Source organism: Vicugna pacos, chromosome 10 (assembly GCF_048564905.1).
Source record: "Vicugna pacos chromosome 10, VicPac4, whole genome shotgun sequence".
Classification (NCBI taxonomy): Eukaryota; Metazoa; Chordata; class Mammalia; order Artiodactyla; family Camelidae; genus Vicugna; species Vicugna pacos.
In genome coordinates this window covers 66,600,652-66,621,378 of record NC_132996.1, presented here as the reverse complement: position 1 = coordinate 66,621,378, position 20,727 = coordinate 66,600,652, and the positions used below count along the sequence as shown (strand labels likewise).

Here is a 20,727-nt window from a genome sequence, read left to right as displayed (position 1 = left end):
TTTCCTCCTTCCAGAGGCCTGGACTCACCTGTGAGTCAGAGGCTGGGCAGCAGGGGGCCTGAGGGGCGTTTCTCTGCTCCTTCTGCTGGCGTTTATTTAACAAATAATGAATCTTCAAAGTGAAAGTGTGAACCCAAGTACAGCCAGGCTTAACAAATGCTTCCCGAAAGGTCCTTGGGAGGGTTCCCCTCCAGATTAAACAAACAAGCTAGAGAGTTGAGAGCTGAGAGCTGAAGGGTCAAAGTCTGCACAGAGCTGGTCACCTGGAGGCGTCCCTGGGACTCGATGAGCGAATCTAAAATTGATTGTAAATCCTTCTCCCAGACCGCATGGTCCAGGAGTCTCACCGCAGCCCCTTCCTGTACCTTTTGCTGACTGGAGTTTCCCCAAATGATTTCTGTTTTCCTCCTGTGATAGGGCTGCCGCCCCTTTCTTCAGCACCTTGTGCTCTGTCCCGGGAGGCTCTGTGGACCCCCGATAGGGTCCTGGCTTCTTTGGGAAATGGGCAGCCATGTTGTCGGCTGGGCTGTGGCCGGGCGTCTGTAACTCACGCAGACTCTGCTGCAACCTGTCCGGGCGTGTCTTTCTGCAGAGCGGGGATGACGAGGAGTACCAGCGCATCTACACCACGAAGATCAAGCCTCGGCTGAAGTCGGAGGATGGAGTGGAAGGGGATCCTGGGGAGACCCAGAGCCGCACCATCACGGTGACTAGAAGAGTCACAGCCTACACTGTGGATGTGACAAGCCGTGAAGGCGCCAAGGACATCGACATAAGCAGCCCTGAGTTCAAGATCAAGATTCCACGACAGGAACTGACTGAAATCTCCACTGTGGATGTGGAGACCCAGCCTGGGAAGACAGTGATCAGACTGCCCTCGGGCTCGGGGGCAGTGTCTCCAACCACAGGCTCCACTATGGACATCCGAGCAGGGTCCATTTCTGCTTCAGGACCAGAGCTCCAAGGTGCTGGCCACTCAAAGATCCAGGTCACTGTGCCTGGAATAAAGGTGGGAAGCCCGGGTGTCAGTCTCAGTGCAAAGGGCGTGGACTTGGGTAGCAAAGGAGGGGTCCAAGTTCCAGGAGTGGATGTGTCGTCTTCTTTTGGGGGTGGGGCAGTAGAGGGGCAGGGCCTATCTCTTGAGGGTGGCAATAATGGGACAATTAAAATTCCCACCATGAAAGTGCCCAAATTTGGTGTCTCAGGCCAGGCCCCAGAGGCAGGGTTGAGTGTTTCTGTCCCTGAATTCTCTATGGGGCACAAGGGTGGCACGCCAGGCTTGACCATTGGAGGGAACATCCAGACCCCTCAGCTTGAAGTCAGTGCTCCCTCTGCCAAGATTGAGGGGCTTGAGGGGAAGCTGAAGGGCCCCCAAATCACTGGGCCATCCCTTGAGGGTGACCTAGGCCTGAAAGGTGCCAAGCCACAGGGGAGTTTAGGGGTGGACATCTCCGTGCCCAAAATCGAGGGCAGCATTACCGGCCCCAGTGTGGAAGTTCAAGCCCCTGATGTTGATATTCATGGGCTTGGGGGCAAACTGAATGTGCCCAAGATGAAGGCCCCCAAATTCTCTGTATCAGGTTCTAAGGGAGAGGGAGCCGGCATTGATGTGACCCTGCCCACTGGGGAAGTGACTGTTCCTGGGGTCTCTGGGGACATGGGCCTGCCTGAGGTTGCTACTGGCGGTCTGGAAGGGAAGGTGAAGAGTCCTAAAGTCAAGACTCCTGAAATGATTATTCAGAAACCTAAAATCTCCATGCAGGATGTGGATCTGAGCCTTGGATCCCCTAAACTGAAAGGAGACATTAAGGTTTCTGCCTCTGGTGTGCAGGGTGATATTAAAGGCCCTCAAGTGTCTGTTAAAGGCTCCAAAGTAGACATAGAGACACCTGGCCTAGAGGGGACCGTGACCGGCCCCAAGCTTAGTGGTCCTTCTGGGAAAGCAGGAACCTGCAGGATCTCTATGGCAGATGTAGACTTAAATGTGGCTGCACCAAAAGTGAAAGGGGGTGTAGGTGTCATGCCTCCGAAAGTAGAGGGGACAGTCAGTGTCCCTGAAGTTGATGTCAAAGGCCCCAAAGTGGATGTCAGTGTCCCAGATGTGGACGTTCATGGCCCAGATTGGAACCTGAAAATGCCCAAGATGAAAATGCCCAAGTTCAGCACCCCTGGAGTCAAAGGGGAAGGGCCAGATGTAGATGTGAGTCTCCCCAAAGGAGAGATCAGTATTTCAGGGCCCAAAGTCAATGTGGAAGCTCCAGATGTCAACATAGGGGGCCTGGCAGGCAACCTTAAAGGCCCTGATGTTAAGCTGCCTGAAATGAGTGTCAAGGCACCAAAGATCTCCATGCCTGATGTAGATCTGCATGTGAAAGGCCCAAAGGCAAAAGGAGAGTATGATGTAACAGCACCAAAACTTGAAGGAGAGCTGAAAGGCCCCAAAGTGGACGTTGCTGTCCCTGATGTGGACATTCATGGCCCAGACTGGCACCTGAAGATGCCCAAGATGAAAATGCCCAAGTTCAGTGTGCCAGGGTTCAAAGCAGAGGGCCCTGAAGTGGATGTGAACCTGCCCAAGCCTGATGTGGACATTTCTGGGCCCAAGTTAGATGTCAGTGCTCCAGATGTGAGTATTGAAGGACCAGAGGGGAAATTGAAAGGACCCAAGTTTAAGTTGCCTGAGATGAATATCAAAGCCCCAAAGATCTCCATGCCAGATGTGGACTTACATTTGAAAAGTGCAAAAGGAGAATATGATGTCACAGTGCCAAAGGTTGAAGGTGAGATCAAAGTTCCTGATGTTGAGCTTAAAAGTGCTAAAGTGGACATTGATGCTCCAGATGTGGACGTTCATGGCCCTGACTGGCACCTGAAGATGCCCCAAATGAAAATGCCCAAGTTCAGCATGCCTGGTTTCAAAGGAGAGGGCCGAGAAGTGGATGTGAACCTGCCCAAGGCTGACGTTGACATTGCTGGACCCAAGGTGGACATTGAAGTTCCAGATGTGAGTATTGAAGGTCCAGATGCAAAACTGAAGAGCCCCAAGTTCAAGATGCCTGAGATGAATATCAAGGCCCCAAAGATCTCCATGCCTGATGTGGATTTGCATGTGAAAGGTCCCAAAGTAAAAGGAGAATATGATGTTACAGTGCCAAAAGTGGAAGGGGACCTGAAGGGGCCAAAAGTAGACGTCACTGCCCCAGATGTTGAAGTTCATGGTCCTGATTGGAACTTAAAGATGCCCAAGATGAAAATGCCCAAATTTACCATGCCTAGCCTTAAAGGAGAGGGCCCTGAACTGGATGTGAATCTGCCTAAGGCTGATATTGACATTTCTGCACCCAAGGTAGATATTAGTGCTCCAGATCTGAGCCTTGAAGGACCAGAAGGGAAGCTGAGAGGTCCCAAGTTTAAGATGCCAGAGATGCACTTCAAAGCTCCTAAGATGTCCCTGCCAGATGTTGACATGGATCTTAAAGGACCCAAAATGAAAGGGAATCTAGATGTGTCCACATCAAAAATAGAAGGTGAGATGAAAGCTCCAGATGTGGACATCAAAGGGCCCAAAGTAGACATTAAAGCACCAGATGTGGAAGTTCAAGGTGCAGACTGGAGCTTGAAGATGCCTAAGATGAAAATGCCCAAGTTCAGCATGCCCAGCTTCAAAGGCGAGGGCCCTGAAGTGGATGTGAACCTGCCCAAGACCGAAATTGATGTCTCAGGACCCAAAGTTGACATTGAAGCCCCAGATGTGAGCCTTGAAGGTCCAGAAGGGAAGCTGAAGGGCCCCAAGTTTAAGATGCCGGAGATGCACTTCAGGGCCCCCAAGATCTCCATGCCTGACATGGACTTTAACTTGAAAGGCCCCAAAGTCAAAGGGGATGTGGATGTGTCTGTGCCCAAGATAGAAGGTGAGATGAAAGTGCCAGATGTGGACATCAAAGGGCCCAAAGTGGACGTGGATGTTCCAGATGTGGATGTTCATGGCCCAGACTGGCACCTGAAGATGCCCAAGGTGAAAATGCCCAAGTTCAGCATGCCTGGCTTCAAAGCAGAGGGCCCCGAAGTGGATGTGAACCTGCCTAAAGCTGATGTTGACATCTCAGCACCCAAAGTTGACATTGAAGCCCCAGATGTGAGCCTTGAAGGTCCAGAAGGGAAGCTGAAGGGCCCCCAGTTTAAGATGCCGGAGATGCACTTCAAGGCCCCCAAGATCTCCATGCCTGACGTGGACTTAAACTTGAAAGGCCCCAAAGTCAAAGGGGATGTGGATGTGTCTGTGCCTAAGATAGAAGGTGAAATGAAAGTGCCAGATGTGGACATCAAAGGGCCCAAAGTGGACGTGGATGTTCCAGATGTGGATGTTCATGGCCCAGACTGGCACCTGAAGATGCCCAAGGTGAAAATGCCCAAGTTCAGCATGCCTGGCTTCAAAGCAGAGGGTCCCGAAGTGGATGTGAACCTGCCTAAAGCTGATGTTGACATCTCAGCACCCAAAATTGACATTGAAGCCCCAGATGTCAGCATTGAGGGGCCAGAAGGGAAGCTGAAGGGCCCCAAGTTTAAGATGCCGGAGATGCACTTCAGGGCCCCCAAGATCTCCATGCCTGACGTGGACTTAAACTTGAAAGGCCCCAAAGTCAAAGGGGATGTGGATGTGTCTGTGCCCAAGATAGAAGGTGAGATGAAAGTGCCAGATGTGGACATCAAAGGGCCCAAAGTGGACGTGGATGTTCCAGATGTGGATGTTCATGGCCCAGACTGGCACCTGAAGATGCCCAAGGTGAAAATGCCCAAGTTCAGCATGCCTGGCTTCAAAGCAGAGGGCCCCGAAGTGGATGTGAACCTGCCTAAAGCTGATGTTGACATCTCAGCACCCAAAGTTGACATTGAAGCCCCAGATGTGAGCCTTGAAGGTCCAGAAGGGAAGCTGAAGGGCCCCAAGTTTAAGATGCCGGAGATGCACTTCAAGGCCCCCAAGATCTCCATGCCTGACGTGGACTTAAACTTGAAAGGCCCCAAAGTCAAAGGGGATGTGGATGTGTCTGTGCCTAAGATAGAAGGTGAAATGAAAGTGCCAGATGTGGACATCAAAGGGCCCAAAGTGGACGTGGATGTTCCAGATGTGGATGTTCATGGCCCAGACTGGCACCTGAAGATGCCCAAGGTGAAAATGCCCAAGTTCAGCATGCCTGGCTTCAAAGCAGAGGGTCCCGAAGTGGATGTGAACCTGCCTAAAGCTGATGTTGACATCTCAGCACCCAAAATTGACATTGAAGCCCCAGATGTCAGCATTGAGGGGCCAGAAGGGAAGCTGAAGGGCCCCAAGTTTAAGATGCCGGAGATGCACTTCAGGGCCCCCAAGATCTCCATGCCTGACGTGGACTTAAACTTGAAAGGCCCCAAAGTCAAAGGGGATGTGGATGTGTCTGTGCCCAAGATAGAAGGAGAGATGAAAGTGCCAGATGTGGACATCAAAGGGCCCAAAGTGGACGTGGATGTTCCAGATGTGGATGTTCATGGCCCAGACTGGCACCTGAAGATGCCCAAGATGAAAATGCCCAAGTTCAGCATGCCTGGCTTCAAAGCAGAGGGCCCCGAAGTGGATGTGAACCTGCCTAAAGCTGATGTTGACATCTCAGCACCCAAAGTTGACATTGAAGCCCCAGATGTGAGCCTTGAAGGTCCAGAAGGGAAGCTGAAGGGCCCCAAGTTTAAGATGCCGGAGATGCACTTCAAGGCCCCCAAGATCTCCATGCCTGACGTGGACTTAAACTTGAAAGGCCCCAAAGTCAAAGGGGATGTGGATGTGTCTGTGCCCAAGATAGAAGGTGAGATGAAAGTGCCAGATGTGGACATCAAAGGGCCCAAAGTGGACGTGGATGTTCCAGATGTGGATGTTCATGGCCCAGACTGGCACCTGAAGATGCCCAAGATGAAAATGCCCAAGTTCAGTGTGCCTGGCTTCAAATCAGAGGGCCCCGAAGTGGATGTGAACCTGCCTAAAGCTGACATTGACATTTCTGGACCCAAAGTTGACATTGAAGCCCCAGATGTGAACCTTGAAGGTCCAGAAGGGAAGCTCAAGGGTCCTAAGTTTAAGATGCCTGAGATGCACTTTAAGACTCCTAAGATCTCCATGCCTGACATTGATTTAAACCTCAAGGGCCACAGGGTGAAAGGTGATGTGGATGTTTCTCTGTCCAAAGTTGAAGGGGATCTGAAAGCACCAGAGGCTGACATCAAAGGTCCCAAAGTGGACATTGATGCTCCAGATGTGGATGTTCATGGCCCAGACTGGCACCTGAAGATGCCCAAGATAAAAATGCCCAAGTTTAGCATGCCTGGCTTCAAAGGAGAGGCCCCAGAAGTGGATGTGAATTTGTCCAAAGCCGACATTGATGTCTCAGGTCCCAAGGTGGACATTGAAGTTCCAGATGTGAATATTGAAGGTCCAGATGCAAAACTGAAAGGTCCTAAATTTAAATTGCCAGAAATGAATATAAAGCCTCAGAAGATATCCATGCCGGATGTTGGCTTGCATTTGAAAGGCCCTAAAGTAAAAGGAGATTATGATATTACAGTTCCAAAAGTAGAAGGAGAGATAAAAGCTCCTGATGTGGACGTCAAGGGTCCAAAAGTGGACATTAATGCACCGGATGTGGGAGTTCATGGTCCAGACTGGCATCTGAAGATGCCCAAGGTGAAAATGCCCAAGTTCAGCATGCCTGGTTTCAAAGGAGAGGGCCCAGCAGTGGATGTGAACCTGCCCAAGGCCGACATCGATGTCTCAGGACCCAAGGTAGACGTTGAAGTTCCAGATGTGAATATCGAAGGTCCAGAAGGGAAACTAAAAGGCCCAAAGTTCAAGATGCCAAGCATGAATATACAGACACACAAAATCTCTATGCCTGATGTTGGACTTAATCTGAAAGCCCCTAAACTGAAAACTGATGTAGATGTTGCTCTTCCCAAAGTCGAAGGAGACTTGAAAGGTCCTGGAATTGATGTAAAAGCCCCTAAAATGAATGTGGATGTTGGTGACATTGATATTGAATGTCCAGAAGGAAAGATGAAAGGCCCCAAGTTTAAGATGCCTGAGATGCACTTCAAGGCCCCCAAGATCTCCATGCCTGACGTGGACTTAAACTTGAAAGGCCCCAAAGTCAAAGGGGATGTGGATGTGTCTGTGCCCAAGATAGAAGGTGAGATGAAAGTGCCAGATGTGGACATCAAAGGGCCCAAAGTGGATGTGGATGTTCCAGATGTGGACGTTCATGGCCCAGACTGGCACCTGAAAATGCCCAAGGTGAAAATGCCCAAGTTCAGCATGCCTGGCTTCAAAGGAGAAGGCCCAGAAGTGGATGTGAACATACCAAAGGCTGACATTAATGTTTCTGGCCCCAAAGTGGACATTGATGCTCCTGATTTGGATATTGAGGGACCAGAAGGAAAATTAAAAGGCTCTAAATTTAAGATGCCTAAATTCAATATCAAAGCTCCCAAGATATCCATGCCAGATGTGGACTTGAATTTGAAGGGACCCAAACTGAAAGGAGAGATAGATGCTTCTGCACCAGAACTAGAAGGTGATCTCAGAGGACCGCAAGTTGATATCAAAGGTCCTGGTGTGGACCTGGAGGTGCCTGATGTCGACCTGGAATGTCCTGATGCAAAGTTGAAAGGCCCGAAGTTGAAGATGCCCGAGATGCACTTCAAGGCTCCCAAGATCTCCATGCCTGATGTGGACTTAAACTTGAAAGGCCCCAAAGTCAAAGGGGATGTGGATGTGTCTGTGCCAAAATTGGAGGGAGATTTGAAAGGCCCCAGTGTGGATGTGGAGGTGCCTGATGTTGATCTGGAGTGTCCTGATGCAAAGTTGAAAGGCCCTAAGTTTAAGATGCCTGAGATGCACTTCAAGACCCCTAAGATCTCCATGCCTAACGTGGACTTTAACTTGAAAGGCCCCAAAGTCAAAGGGGATGTGGATGTGTCTGTGCCCAAGATAGAAGGTGAAATGAAAGTGCCAGATGTGGACATCAAAGGGCCCAAAGTGGACGTGGATGTTCCAGATGTGGATGTTCATGGCCCAGACTGGCACCTGAAGATGCCCAAGATGAAAATGCCCAAGTTCAGCATGCCTGGCTTCAAAGCAGAGGGCCCCGAAGTGGATGTGAACCTGCCTAAAGCTGATGTTGACATCTCAGCACCCAAAGTTGACATTGAAGCCCCAGATGTGAGCCTTGAAGGTCCAGAAGGGAAGCTGAAGGGCCCCAAGTTTAAGATGCCGGAGATGCACTTCAAGGCCCCCAAGATCTCCATGCCTGACGTGGACTTAAACTTGAAAGGCCCCAAAGTCAAAGGGGATGTGGATGTGTCTGTGCCCAAGATAGAAGGTGAAATGAAAGTGCCAGATGTGGACATCAAAGGGCCCAAAGTGGACGTGGATGTTCCAGATGTGGATGTTCATGGCCCAGACTGGCACCTGAAGATGCCCAAGGTGAAAATGCCCAAGTTCAGCATGCCTGGCTTCAAAGCAGAGGGCCCCGAAGTGGATGTGAACCTGCCCAAAGCTGACATTGATGTGTCAGGACCCAAGGTGGACATTGAAGCCCCAGATGTCAGCATTGAGGGTCCAGAAGGAAAACTGAAAGGCCCCAAGTTCAAGATGCCTGAGATGCATTTTCATGCCCCCAAGATCTCCATGCCTGATGTTGATTTCAACTTAAAGGGACCTAAAATGAAAGGAGACTTCGATGTTTCTACCCCAAAGCTAGAGGGAGAGTTAAAGGGTCCATGCTTAGATGTCAAGGGCCCCAAATTGGATGTTGACATGCCAGATGTAGCTGTGGAAGGCCCTGATGGCAAATGGAAAGGTCCTAAATTTAAGATGCCAGATATGCATTTTAAAACTCCTAAAATCTCCATGCCGGACATTGATCTACACTTAAAAAGCCCCAAGATAAAGGGAGAAGTGGATGTAGATGTTCCCAAATTGGAAGGTGACCTCAAAGGTGGTATCGGTGGGCCAGATATTGACATTGAAGGACCAGAAGGCAAACTGAAAGGCCCGAAGTTTAAGATGCCTGACATGCATTTCAAGGCCCCAGATATTTCTATGCCTGATGTGGACCTAAATCTGAAAGGACCAAAAATCAAGGGGGATGTAGATGTGTCTGTGCCTGAGGTAGAAGGTAAAATGAAAGTACCAGATGTTGACATCAAGGGCCCCAAAGTAGACATAAATGCTCCTGATGTTCATGGCCCAGATTGGCACCTGAAGATGCCCAAAATGAAAATGCCCAAATTCAGCATGCCTGGTTTCAAAGCAGAGGGCCCAGAAGTGGATGTGAACCTGCCTAAAGCTGACATCGATGTTTCAGGACCCAAGGTGGACATTGAAGGCCCTGATGTTAACATTGAAGGGCCTGAAGGAAAGTTGAAAGGTCCTAAGTTCAAGATGCCAGAGATGAACATCAAAGCCCCCAAGATCTCCATGCCTGACTTTGATTTGCACCTGAAAGGTCCTAAAGTGAAAGGAGATGTGGATGTTTCTCTGCCTAAGATGGAAGGTGACCTGAAGGGCCCTGATGTAGACATCAAAGGTCCCAAAGTGGACATCGATGCTCCAGATGTGGACGTTCATGGCCCAGACTGGCACCTGAAGATGCCCAAGATAAAAATGCCCAAGATTAGCATGCCTGGCTTCAAAGGAGAAGGCCCAGAAGTGGATGTGAACCTACCTAAGGCCGACATTGATGTCTCAGGACCCAAAGTGGATATTGAATGTCCTGATGTGAATATTGAAGGACCTGAAGGAAAGTGGAAAAGTCCAAAATTTAAAATGCCTGAAATGCATTTTAAGACTCCAAAGATATCCATGCCAGATATTGATCTTAATTTAACAGGTCCCAAGATAAAAGGAGATGTGGATGTCACAGGTCCCAAAGTAGAGGGAGATCTTAAAGGACCTGAAGTTGACCTCAAAGGCCCCAAAGTGGACATCGATGTCCCAGATGTGGATGTTCATGGCCCAGACTGGCACCTGAAGATGCCCAAGATGAAAATGCCCAAGTTCAGCATGCCCGGCTTCAAAGGAGAGGGCCCCGAAGTGGATGTGAACCTGCCCAAGGCCGACATTGATGTGTCAGGACCCAAAGTGGACATTGAAGCCCCAGATGTGAGCCTTGAAGGACCAGAGGGAAAGTTGAAAGGTCCTAAGTTCAAGATGCCAGAGATGAACATCAAAGCCCCAAAGATCTCCATGCCTGACTTTGATTTACACTTGAAAGGTCCTAAAGTAAAGGGTGATGTGGATGTTTCTCTGCCCAAAGTTCAAGGTGACCTCAAGGGCCCTGAAGTTGACATCAAAGGACCCAAAATGGACATCAGTGTCCCAGATGTAGACGTTCATGGCCCAGACTGGCACCTGAAGATGCCCAAGATGAAAATGCCAAAGTTCAGCATGCCCGGCTTCAAAGGAGAGGGCCCTGAAGTGGATGTCAATCTGTCCAAGGCTGACATTGATGTCTCAGGACCCAAGGTGGACATTGAAGGCCCTGATATTAACATTGAAGGGCCCGAGGGAAAGTTGAAAGGTCCTAAGTTCAAGATGCCAGAGATGAACATCAAAGCCCCCAAGATCTCCATGCCTGACATTGATCTTAATCTGAAGGGCCCCAAACTGAAGGGTGATGTGGATGTGTCTTTACCAAAAGTGGAAGGTGAGCTTCAAGTTCCTGAAGTTGATATTAAAGGCCCCAAAGTGGACATTGATGTCCCAGATGTGGACGTTCATGGCCCAGACTGGCACCTGAAGATGCCCAAGGTGAAAATGCCCAAGTTCAGCATGCCTGGCTTTAAAGGAGAAGGCCCAGAAGTGGATGTAAACCTGCCCAAGGCCAACATTGATGTCTCAGGACCCAAGGTGGACATTGATGTTCCAGATGTGAATATTGAGGGTCCAGATGCGAAACTGAAGGGCCCTAAGTTCAAGATGCCAGAGATGAATATCAAAGCTCCTAAGATATCAATGCCAGATTTGGACCTTAATCTTAAAGGCCCTAAAATGAAGGGAGAGGGGGATGTTTCACTTCCAAATGTAGAAGGTGATTTGAAAGGGCCTACTCTTGACATTAAGGGCCCGAAGATGGATGTAGATGCACCAGATATTGACATTCATGGCCCAGAAGGCAAATTAAAAGGTCCAAAACTGAAGATGCCTGACATGCATGTAAACATGCCCAAGATCTCCATGCCAGAAATTGACCTGAATTTGAAAGGCTCAAAGCTTAAGGGAGATGTTGATGTTTCTGGGCCCAAATTAGAAGGTGACATTAAAGCTCCCAAGTTGGATGTAAAGGGCCCAGAATTGGACGTTTCTGGTCCTAAGCTCAATATTGAAGGCAAGTCAAAGAAATCTCGTTTTAAGCTTCCCAAGTTTAATTTTTCAGGCTCTAAAGTTCAGACACCTGAGGTAGATGTCAAAGTCAAAAAGCCAGATATTGATATAACAGGTCCAAAAGTTGATATTAATGCTCCCGATGCTGAGGTCCAAGGAAAAGTGAAAGGACCCAAATTCAAAATGCCTTTCCTGAGTATTTCATCTCCTAAAGTGTCTATGCCTGATGTGGAGTTAAATCTGAAAGGTCCTAAAGTCAAAGGAGACTTAGATATTGCAGGTCCTAATTTAGAAGGTGACTTTAAAGGACCCAAAGTGGATATCAAGGCACCAGAAGTGCATCTCGATGCACCTGATGTGGATGTTCATGGTCCAGACTGGAATTTGAAAATGCCCAAGATGAAAATGCCCAAGTTCAGTGTGCCTGGCTTAAAAGCAGAAGGGCCAGATATGGCTGTGGATCTACCGAAAGGAGATATCAATGTAGAGGGTCCCAGAATGGACATTGAGGGCCCAGAATTCAACGTGGAAGGAGGCCTAAAAGGTCCCAAACTTAAGATGCCTGGCATGAATATCAAAGCTCCCAAGATCTCCATGCCTGACATTGATTTAAACCTCAAGGGCCCCAAGGTAAAAGGTGATGTGGATGTTTCTCTGCCCAAAGTTGAAGGGGATCTGAAAGCACCAGAGGTTGATATCAAAGGCCCCAAAGTGGACATAGATGTCCCTGATGTGGACGTTCATGGCCCAGACTGGCACCTGAAGATGCCCAAGGTAAAAATGCCCAAGATCAGCATGCCTGGCTTCAAAGGAGAAGGCCCAGAAGTGGATGTGAACCTGCCCAAGGCTGATATTGACATTTCTGGCCCCAAGGTGGACATTGATACCCCAGATGTGAATATTGAAGGTCCAGATGCCAAACTGAAGGGCCCCAAGTTTAAGATGCCAGAGATGAATATCAAAGCTCCCAAAATCTCCATGCCTGACCTTGACTTTAACCTGAAGGGCCCCAAACTGAAGGGTGATGTGGATGTGTCTTTGCCAAAAGTGGAAGGTGACCTCAAGGGCCCTGAAGTTGACATCAAAGGTCCGAAAGTGGACATTGAAACTCCTGATATTAACATTGAAGGCCCAGAGGGGAAATTGAAGGGGCCCAAATTCAAGATGCCAGAGATGCACCTAAAGGCTCCCAAGATCTCCATGCCTGACATTGATTTAAACCTCAAGGGGCCTAAGGTGAAGGGTGACATAGATGTTTCCCTTCCCAAGATGGAAGGAGATCTGAAAGGCCCTGAAATTGACATCAAAGTTCCCAAAGTGGACATCAATGCTCCAGATGTGGATGTTCATGGTCCAGACTGGCACCTGAAGATGCCGAAGATAAAAATGCCCAAGATCAGTATGCCTGGCTTCAAAGGAGAAGGCCCAGAAGTGGATGTGAACCTACCTAAGGCCGACATCGATGTTTCAGGACCCAAGGTGGACATTGATGTTCCAGATGTGAATATTGAAGGTCCAGATGCAAAACTGAAGGGCCCCAAGTTCAAGATGCCAGAGATGAACATCAAAGCCCCCAAGATCTCCATGCCTGACTTTGATTTGCACCTGAAAGGTCCTAAAGTGAAAGGAGATGTGGATGTTTCTCTGCCTAAGGTGGAAGGTGACCTAAAGGGCCCTGATGTTGACATCAAAGGTCCCAAAGTGGACATTGATGCTCCAGATGTGGACGTTCATGGCCCAGACTGGCACCTGAAGATGCCCAAGATAAAAATGCCCAAGATTAGCATGCCTGGCTTCAAAGGAGAAGGCCCAGAAGTGGATGTGAACCTCCCTAAGGCCGACATCGATGTTTCAGGACCCAAGGTGGACATTGATGTTCCAGATGTGAATATTGAGGGTCCAGATGCAAAACTGAAGGGCCCCAAGTTCAAGATGCCAGAGATGAACATCAAAGCCCCCAAGATCTCTGTGCCTGACTTTGATTTACACCTGAAAGGTCCTAAAGTGAAAGGAGATGTGGATGTTTCTCTGCCTAAGGTGGAAGGTGACTTAAAGGGCCCTGAAGTAGACATCAAGGGCCCCAAAGTGGATGTGGATGTCCCAGATGTGGACGTTCATGGCCCAGACTGGCACCTGAAGATGCCCAAGATAAAAATGCCCAAGATCAGCATGCCTGGCTTCAAAGGAGAAGGCCCAGAAGTGGATGTGAACCTGCCCAAGGCTGACATTGATGTCTCAGGACCCAAGGTGGACATAGACACTCCTGACATTGACATTCATGGTCTAGAAGGGAAGCTGAAGGGCCCTAAGTTTAAAATGCCTGACCTACATCTCAAGGCACCTAAGATGTCCATGCCTGAAGTTGACCTGAATCTGAAGGGTCCCAAGGTAAAAGGTGATGTCGACATTTCTCTGCCCAAAGTTGAAGGTGACCTCAAGGGCCCTGAAGTAGACATCAAGGGCCCCAAAATGGATGTGGATGTCCCAGATGTGGACATTCATGGCCCAGACTGGCACCTGAAGATGCCCAAAATGAAAATGCCCAAGTTCAACATGCCTGGCTTCAAAGCAGAGGGCCCAGAAGTGGATGTGAACCTGCCCAAGGCCGACATTGACATCTCAGGACCCAAGGTGGACATCGATGTTCCAGATGTGAATATTGAAGGTCCAGATGCAAAACTGAAGGGCCCCAAGTTCAAGATGCCAGAGATGAACATCAAAGCTCCTAAGCTCTCCATGCCTGGCATTGACTTAAACCTGAAAGGACCCAAAGTGAAGGGAGATGTGGATATTTCTCTGCCTAAGGTGGAAGGCGACCTCAAGGGCCCTGAAGTGGACATCAAGGGCCCCAAAGTGGACGTCGATGTCCCAGATGTGGATGTTCATGGCCCAGACTGGCACCTGAAGATGCCTAAGATAAAAATGCCTAAGATCAGCATGCCTGGCTTTAAGGGAGAAGGCCCAGAAGTGGATGTGAGCCTGCCCAAGGCCGACATCGATGTCTCAGGACCCAAGGTGGACATTGATGTTCCAGATGTGAATATTGAAGGTCCAGATGCAAAACTGAAGGGCCCCAAATTCAAGGTGCCTGACATGAACATCAAAGCCCCTAAAATCTCTATGCCTGACCTTGACTTTAACCTGAAGGGCCCCAGAATGAAGGGTGATGTTGATATCTCTCTGCCCAAAGTTGAGGGTGATCTCAAGGGCCCTGGAGTGGACATCAAGGGCCCCAAATTGGACATTGACACTCCTGATATCAATATTGAAGGTCCAGAAGGAAAACTGAAGGGACCTAAATTTAAGATGCCAGAGATGAACATTAAAGCACCTAAGGTCTCCATGCCTGACTTTGACTTAAATCTGAAAGGGCCAAAGGTAAAGGGGGATGTGGACCTTTCGCTGCCTAAGGTAGAAGGTGATCTGAAAGGGCCAGAGCTGGACATTGAAGGTCCTGAAGGGAAACTCAAAGGACCCAAATTTAAGATGCCTGATGTCCATTTCAAAACCCCACAAATCTCCATGAGTGACATTGATTTGAACTTGAAAGGACCTAAGATAAAAGGAGATTTGGACACTTCCATCCCTAAACTGGAAGGAGATCTGAAGGGCCCCAAAATGGATATTAAAGGCCCTAAGCTGGACATAGACACTCCTGATGTTGACATTCATGGTCCAGAAGGGAAGCTGAAGGGCCCCAAGTTTAAAATGCCTGACCTGCATCTCAAGGCACCGAAGATCTCCATGCCTGAAATTGACCTGAATCTGAAGGGTCCCAAAGTAAAAGGCGATGTGGACGTTTCTTTGCCCAAAGTTGAAGGTGACCTCAAGGGCCCTGAAGTGGATGTGGATGTCCCAGATGTGGACGTTCATGGCCCAGACTGGCACCTGAAGATGCCCAAAGTGAAAATGCCCAAGTTCAGCATGCCTGGCTTCAAAGCAGAGGGCCCAGAAGTGGATGTGAACCTGCCCAAGGCCGACATTGACGTCTCAGGACCCAAGGTGGATATTGATGTTCCAGATGTGAATATTGAAGGTCCAGATGCAAAACTGAAGGGCCCCAAGTTCAAGATGCCAGAGATGAACATCAAAGCTCCTAAGCTCTCCATGCCTGACATTGACTTAAACCTGAAAGGACCCAAAGTGAAGGGAGATGTGGATATTTCTCTGCCTAAGGTGGAAGGCGACCTCAAGGGCCCTGAAGTGGACATCAAGGGCCCCAAAGTGGACGTCGATGTCCCAGATGTGGATGTTCATGGCCCAGACTGGCACCTGAAGATGCCTAAGATAAAAATGCCTAAGATCAGCATGCCTGGCTTTAAGGGAGAAGGCCCAGAAGTGGATGTGAGCCTGCCCAAGGCCGACATCGATGTCTCAGGACCCAAGGTGGACATTGATGTTCCAGATGTGAATATTGAAGGTCCAGATGCAAAACTGAAGGGCCCCAAGTTCAAGATGCCAGAGATCAATATCAAAGCTCCCAAAATCTCCATGCCCGATGTTGACCTGGATTTGAAAGGATCCACAGGCAAAGGAGATTTTGATGTGTCTGTCCCTAAGATTGAAGGGACTTTCAAAGGCCCAGAAGTAGAACTGAAAGGCCCAAGTTTGGACTGTGAAGGCCCTGATGCCAAACTCAGTGGCCCCCACTTGAAGATGCCATCATTGGATATATCTGCCCCTAAACTAACTGCTCCTGATATTGATTTGCATCTCAAGACACCCAAAATTGGAGTTTCTGGCCCTAAGTTAGAAGGCGGTGAACTGGACCTCAGGGGACCCAAAGTTGATTTAGAAGCTCCAAGCTTAGATGTACATATGGAGAGTCCAGATATTAACATCGAGGGGCCAGATGTAAAAATTCCCAAGTTTAAGAAACCCAAGTTTGGATTTGGGGCAAAAAGCCCCAAAGCTGACTTTAAGTCACCTTCGCTTGACGTGACAGTTCCTGAAGCAGAGCTGAATGTTGAGACTCCTGAAATTAGCGTTGGTGGCAAGGGCAAGAAAAGTAAGTTTAAAATGCCTAAAATTCACATGAGTGGTCCTAAAGTTAAGGCCAAAAAACAGGGATTTGATTTGAGTGCTCCTGGAGGTGACATTGATGCCACTGTCAAGTCTGATGTAGATGTCAATATTGGGGGGCCGGATGCCACATTTAAAGTCGATGTGAAATCTCCCAAGACCAAGAAACCTATGTTTGGGAAAATGTACTTTCCAGATGTAGAATTCGACATTAAATCACCTAAATTCAAAGCTGAGGCTCCTCTCCCTAGCCCCAAAATGGGGGGCGAGATCCAGGCACCTGATCTGGATATTTCTTCCCCCGGGATTAATGTGGAAGGTCCTGACATCAAGCTGAAGGCTCCCAAGTTCAAGGTGCCAGGTGTGGATGTCTCGGGGCCAAAAATAGAAGGCGACTTGAAAGGCCCCAGGGTGCAGGCAAACCTGGATGCACCTGACATCAACCTTGAAGGCCCAGATGCTAAAGTCAAGGCACCGTCATTCAGCATTTCTGCCCCTCAAGTCTCTGTCCCCGATGCGAATGTCAGCTTGAAAGGACCAAAGATAAAGGGTGATGTCCCCAGTGTGGGACTGGAAGGACCAGACATAGATCTGCAAGGTCCAGAATCGAAAATTAAGTTCCCCAAGTTTTCAATGCCCAAGATCGGCATTCCTGGTGTGAAAATGGAGGGTGGGGGAGCTGAGATCCAGCTGCCCTCTCTTGAAGGAGGCTTGAGCTCACCAGATGTTAATCTCGAAGGGCCTGATGTGTCTCTGAAGGGGCCAAAAGTAGACTTGCCTTCAGTGAATGTCTCTGTGCCAAAAGTCTCTGGACCTGACCTTGACCTGAACATGAAAGGACCAAGTTTGAAGGGAGACCTGGATGTATCTGCTCCCAGCCTGGATGTGTGTGCCCCCGGGCTTGACCTCAGAGGAGTCGGTGGAAAGGTGAAGGTGGAAGGAGATGGTGTGAAAGTGCCCGGTATTGATGCTACAGCGACACTTAATGTTGGTGCGCCAGATGTGACCCTGAAGGGACCAAGCCTGCAGGGAGACCTGGCTGTCTCTGGTGACATCAAGTGCCCTAAAGTATCAGTAGGTGCTCCCGATCTAAGCTTGGAGGCACCTGAAGGTGGTATTAAACTTCCCAAGATGAAGCTGCCCCAGTTTGGCATCTCTGCTCCAGGGTCTGACTTGGACATTAATGTCAAAGGGCCACAAGTTGCTGGAGAACTAAAGGGGCCTGGCATGGATGTGAACCTTGGAGGCCTGAACCTGAAAGGGCCTCAGATCTCTGGCCCTCAAATCTCAGCACCAGATGTAGACTTGAACTTGGAAGGACCAAAAGTGACAGGGAGCCTTGGGGCCGCTGGTCAGATGAAAGGCCCCACCATTGGAGGAGGTCTCCTGGGCTTCAGTGTTCAAGGCCTAGAAGGAAGCCTCCAGATGCCAGGAATGAAGTCATCTGGATGTGACGTGGAGCTCCCAGGTGTGAATGTGAAACTCCCAAGTGGGCAAATTGCTGGTCCTGAAATCAAAGGTGATCTGAAAGGTTCTGGAATAGGTTTCCATGGGGCCGCTCCTGACATTGGCGTGAAAGGGCCTTCAGTTCATGTGGCAACTCCCGAGTCAGATTTTGGTGTCAGCTTGAAGGGCCTGAAAATCAAAGGAGGTGTGGATGTTTCAGGGGGTGTCAGCGCCCCAGATGTCAGCCTGGGCGAAGGGCAGGTGAGTGTCAAAGGCTCTGGGGGTGAGTGGAAAGGACCCCAGGTCTCCTCTGCTCTCAATTTGGATGTACCTAAGTTGGCTGGAGGACTTCATTTCTCAGGACCAAAGGTAGAAGGAGATGTAAAAGGAGGCCAGATTGGACTTCAGGGTCCTGGGCTGAGTGTGTCTGGGCCTCAAGGTCACTTGGAAAGCGGATCTGGAAAAGTAACATTCCCCAAAATGAAGATCCCCAAGTTCACCTTCTCTGGCCGTGAGCTGGTTGGCAGAGAAGTGGGGGTGGATATTAACTTCCCGAAAGCAGAGGCCAGTGTCCAGTCTGGTGCTGGAGAGGGTGAGTGGGAAGAGTCCGACGGAAAACTTAAAAAATCCAAGATCAAAATGCCTAAGTTCAATTTTTCTAAACCTAAAGGGAAAGGTGGTGTCACTGGCTCACCAGAAGCATCCATTTCAGGGTCCAAAGGCGACCTCAAGAGCTCCAAGGCCAGCCTCGGCTCTCTGGAAGGAGAGGCAGAGGTTGAAACATCTTCGCCCAAAGGCAAATTCTCCTTATTCAAAAGCAAGAAGCCACGGCACCGCTCCAGTTCCTTCAGCGACGAGCGGGAGCTCTCTGCACCTGCCACCCCGACAGGGACTTTGGAGTTTGAAGGTGGAGAAGTGTCTCTGGAAGGCGGGAAGGTCAAAGGGAAACACGGGAAGCTGAAATTTGGTACCTTTGGTGGATTAGGGTCAAAGAGCAAAGGTCATTATGAGGTGACTGGGAGCGATGAGGAGGCAGGCAAGTTGCAGGGGAGTGGCGTGTCCTTGGCCTCCAAGAAGTCCCGACTGTCATCTTCCTCTAGTAATGACAGTGGGACTAAGGTCGGCATCCAGCTCCCTGAGGTGGAATTGGCAGTTTCCACAAAGAAAGAGTAGCAGGCCTTTGTGTGTGTACATATCTGTATAAAAAGACATCAGCCTTAGGTGTGTTTGTATATAAACGCCGAAGAGAAACACGCCGACAGCCTCAGCAGTAACGCAAAGATCCGGGCTCTGCCGGTGGCAAGCGCTGAAAAGCCAACCGCCTTTAGACTCCTCCTGGAGCTTTACAGATAGGGAAAGAGTTCAGGTTCTTCGTCCAGCCCATGTGCAAGGTCAACAGTTTTTGCCTTAAGATTTCAGGTTTTTTTTTTTTTTTTTGCATTGAATGCTGAGAGCTCCTGTTTACTAAGCAAGCTTTTGTGTTTATTATCCTCATTTTTACCAAACATTGTTAGCGTTTGGGTCATGGAAACCCACTTTTTCATTGTAATGACTTTCGGGGCTTTTGTTAGTAAGGGTGGGGTGGGGTAGAAGGCAGTCCAGGGGGTCCAGACGTCCATTTCTCCTACGATTGGAGCTACTCAAGCAGCAAACACCCAAAGATGGCTGAGAGGGGCCGCTGGGCAAGGGCATGTGGGTGTCTCTAGGACTCTTTGGCCTTGCTTTTTTCCCCCAGGGGTGGCGGTCCCAGCTGATTGGTTGGGTAGTCCTCATGGTGAGAGGGAATTAGAATCTGTTTGCAAATTAGTCAACCCACCAGCTCAACCCCGGGAGGGTCTTCCAATCTGTGTGTTGTAAGAGAAATGTTTTCTTCATGATCGCTGCGTTCCTGATATTAGTTCTGATTTCTTTTAACAAATGTTATCATGATTAAGAAAATTTCCAGCACTTTAATGGCAAATTAATTGAGAATGTAAGAAAATGGATGCTGTCAAGGGCAAATAAAGCTGTTTATTAACCCTGATGCACTGTGCCTTTCCGTTCTCTGCTGGGGAAATGCAGCCTGGGAGGCTGCCCACCCAGGCCTGACAGGTCAGGCTGGGTCCACTCAGTGGTGTTGCTAGTTTCCTTAGTGGGAAATGGGAGGGGTTCTTTGCTTCTCGAGTCTCATGGTGAGACCGGTTGCACTGTGGATGAGAAATCAAGAGAGGCTGGGCGTGCTGGCAGCCTGAGCCCCAGAACCGCCCCCCGCTGCCCACTTGGCATCCTCTGATAGCAATACACAACTTAGAAATGGTTCCGGGGGTGGGGGTAATAGCTCAGTGGCGGAGTGCTGGCCTAGCGTGCACAAGGTCCTGGGTTCTATTCCTAGTACCTCCATTAAAAAATTAAAAAGAGAAAGACATGGTTCTAAATGAGTAAAAGGACAAGGACACAGATGTGAATGGAGGAAAAAAAAAGGGCCTATTGGAGTGGGAGAGCGGGGTCTGGCTGTGGGTCACAGGGCTGCCAGCTCTTCCCGACTTGGCTGCAGGTGACCTGCCCTTCCAGGCCTCAGTTTCCTCTTTGCAATAAGGGTGCTGATCTCATATTACACGTCTTTATGTTTCCTTCTAGTCCATTTTAGGGCTAAACTTTAAGAAAAATCTCTTCTGACCAAAGTCCCCTTTTGATTTCCAGCTCTGCAGGTTGGGGAGCCTTCTAGAAACTGGCTCCTGATGTTGGTCATTGCCGGGCAGAGGGCAGTGACTTCTTAGACCAAAACGATCAGACCAAGCTCATCCCCCATGCCCTTTCCCAGAACTGCCCTTTCTGCTGGCGGAGGCAGCCCTGTGGCTCTCCCATAACCCCTCGTGAGA

General features: G+C 49.3%; 1 protein-coding gene across 5 annotated transcripts in view; it reads left to right on the top strand.

Annotated features, from left to right (window-relative positions):
• The window catches only part of AHNAK (AHNAK nucleoprotein), a 90,303-nt gene that overhangs the window by 11,771 nt on the left and 57,805 nt on the right, over window positions 1–20,727 (top strand). For 2 of the 5 annotated variants that reach the window (XM_072970107.1, XM_072970108.1), the window contains exon 5: window positions 593–19,892. The exons of the other annotated variants lie outside the window; for them this stretch is intronic. In XM_072970107.1, coding sequence (XP_072826208.1) covers window positions 593–19,042 — 18,450 coding nt within the window. In that variant the 3' untranslated portion in view covers window positions 19,043–19,892. Of the gene's footprint in view, window positions 1–592; window positions 19,893–20,727 lie in introns of those variants that run through there. 5 annotated transcript variants of the gene reach the window in all.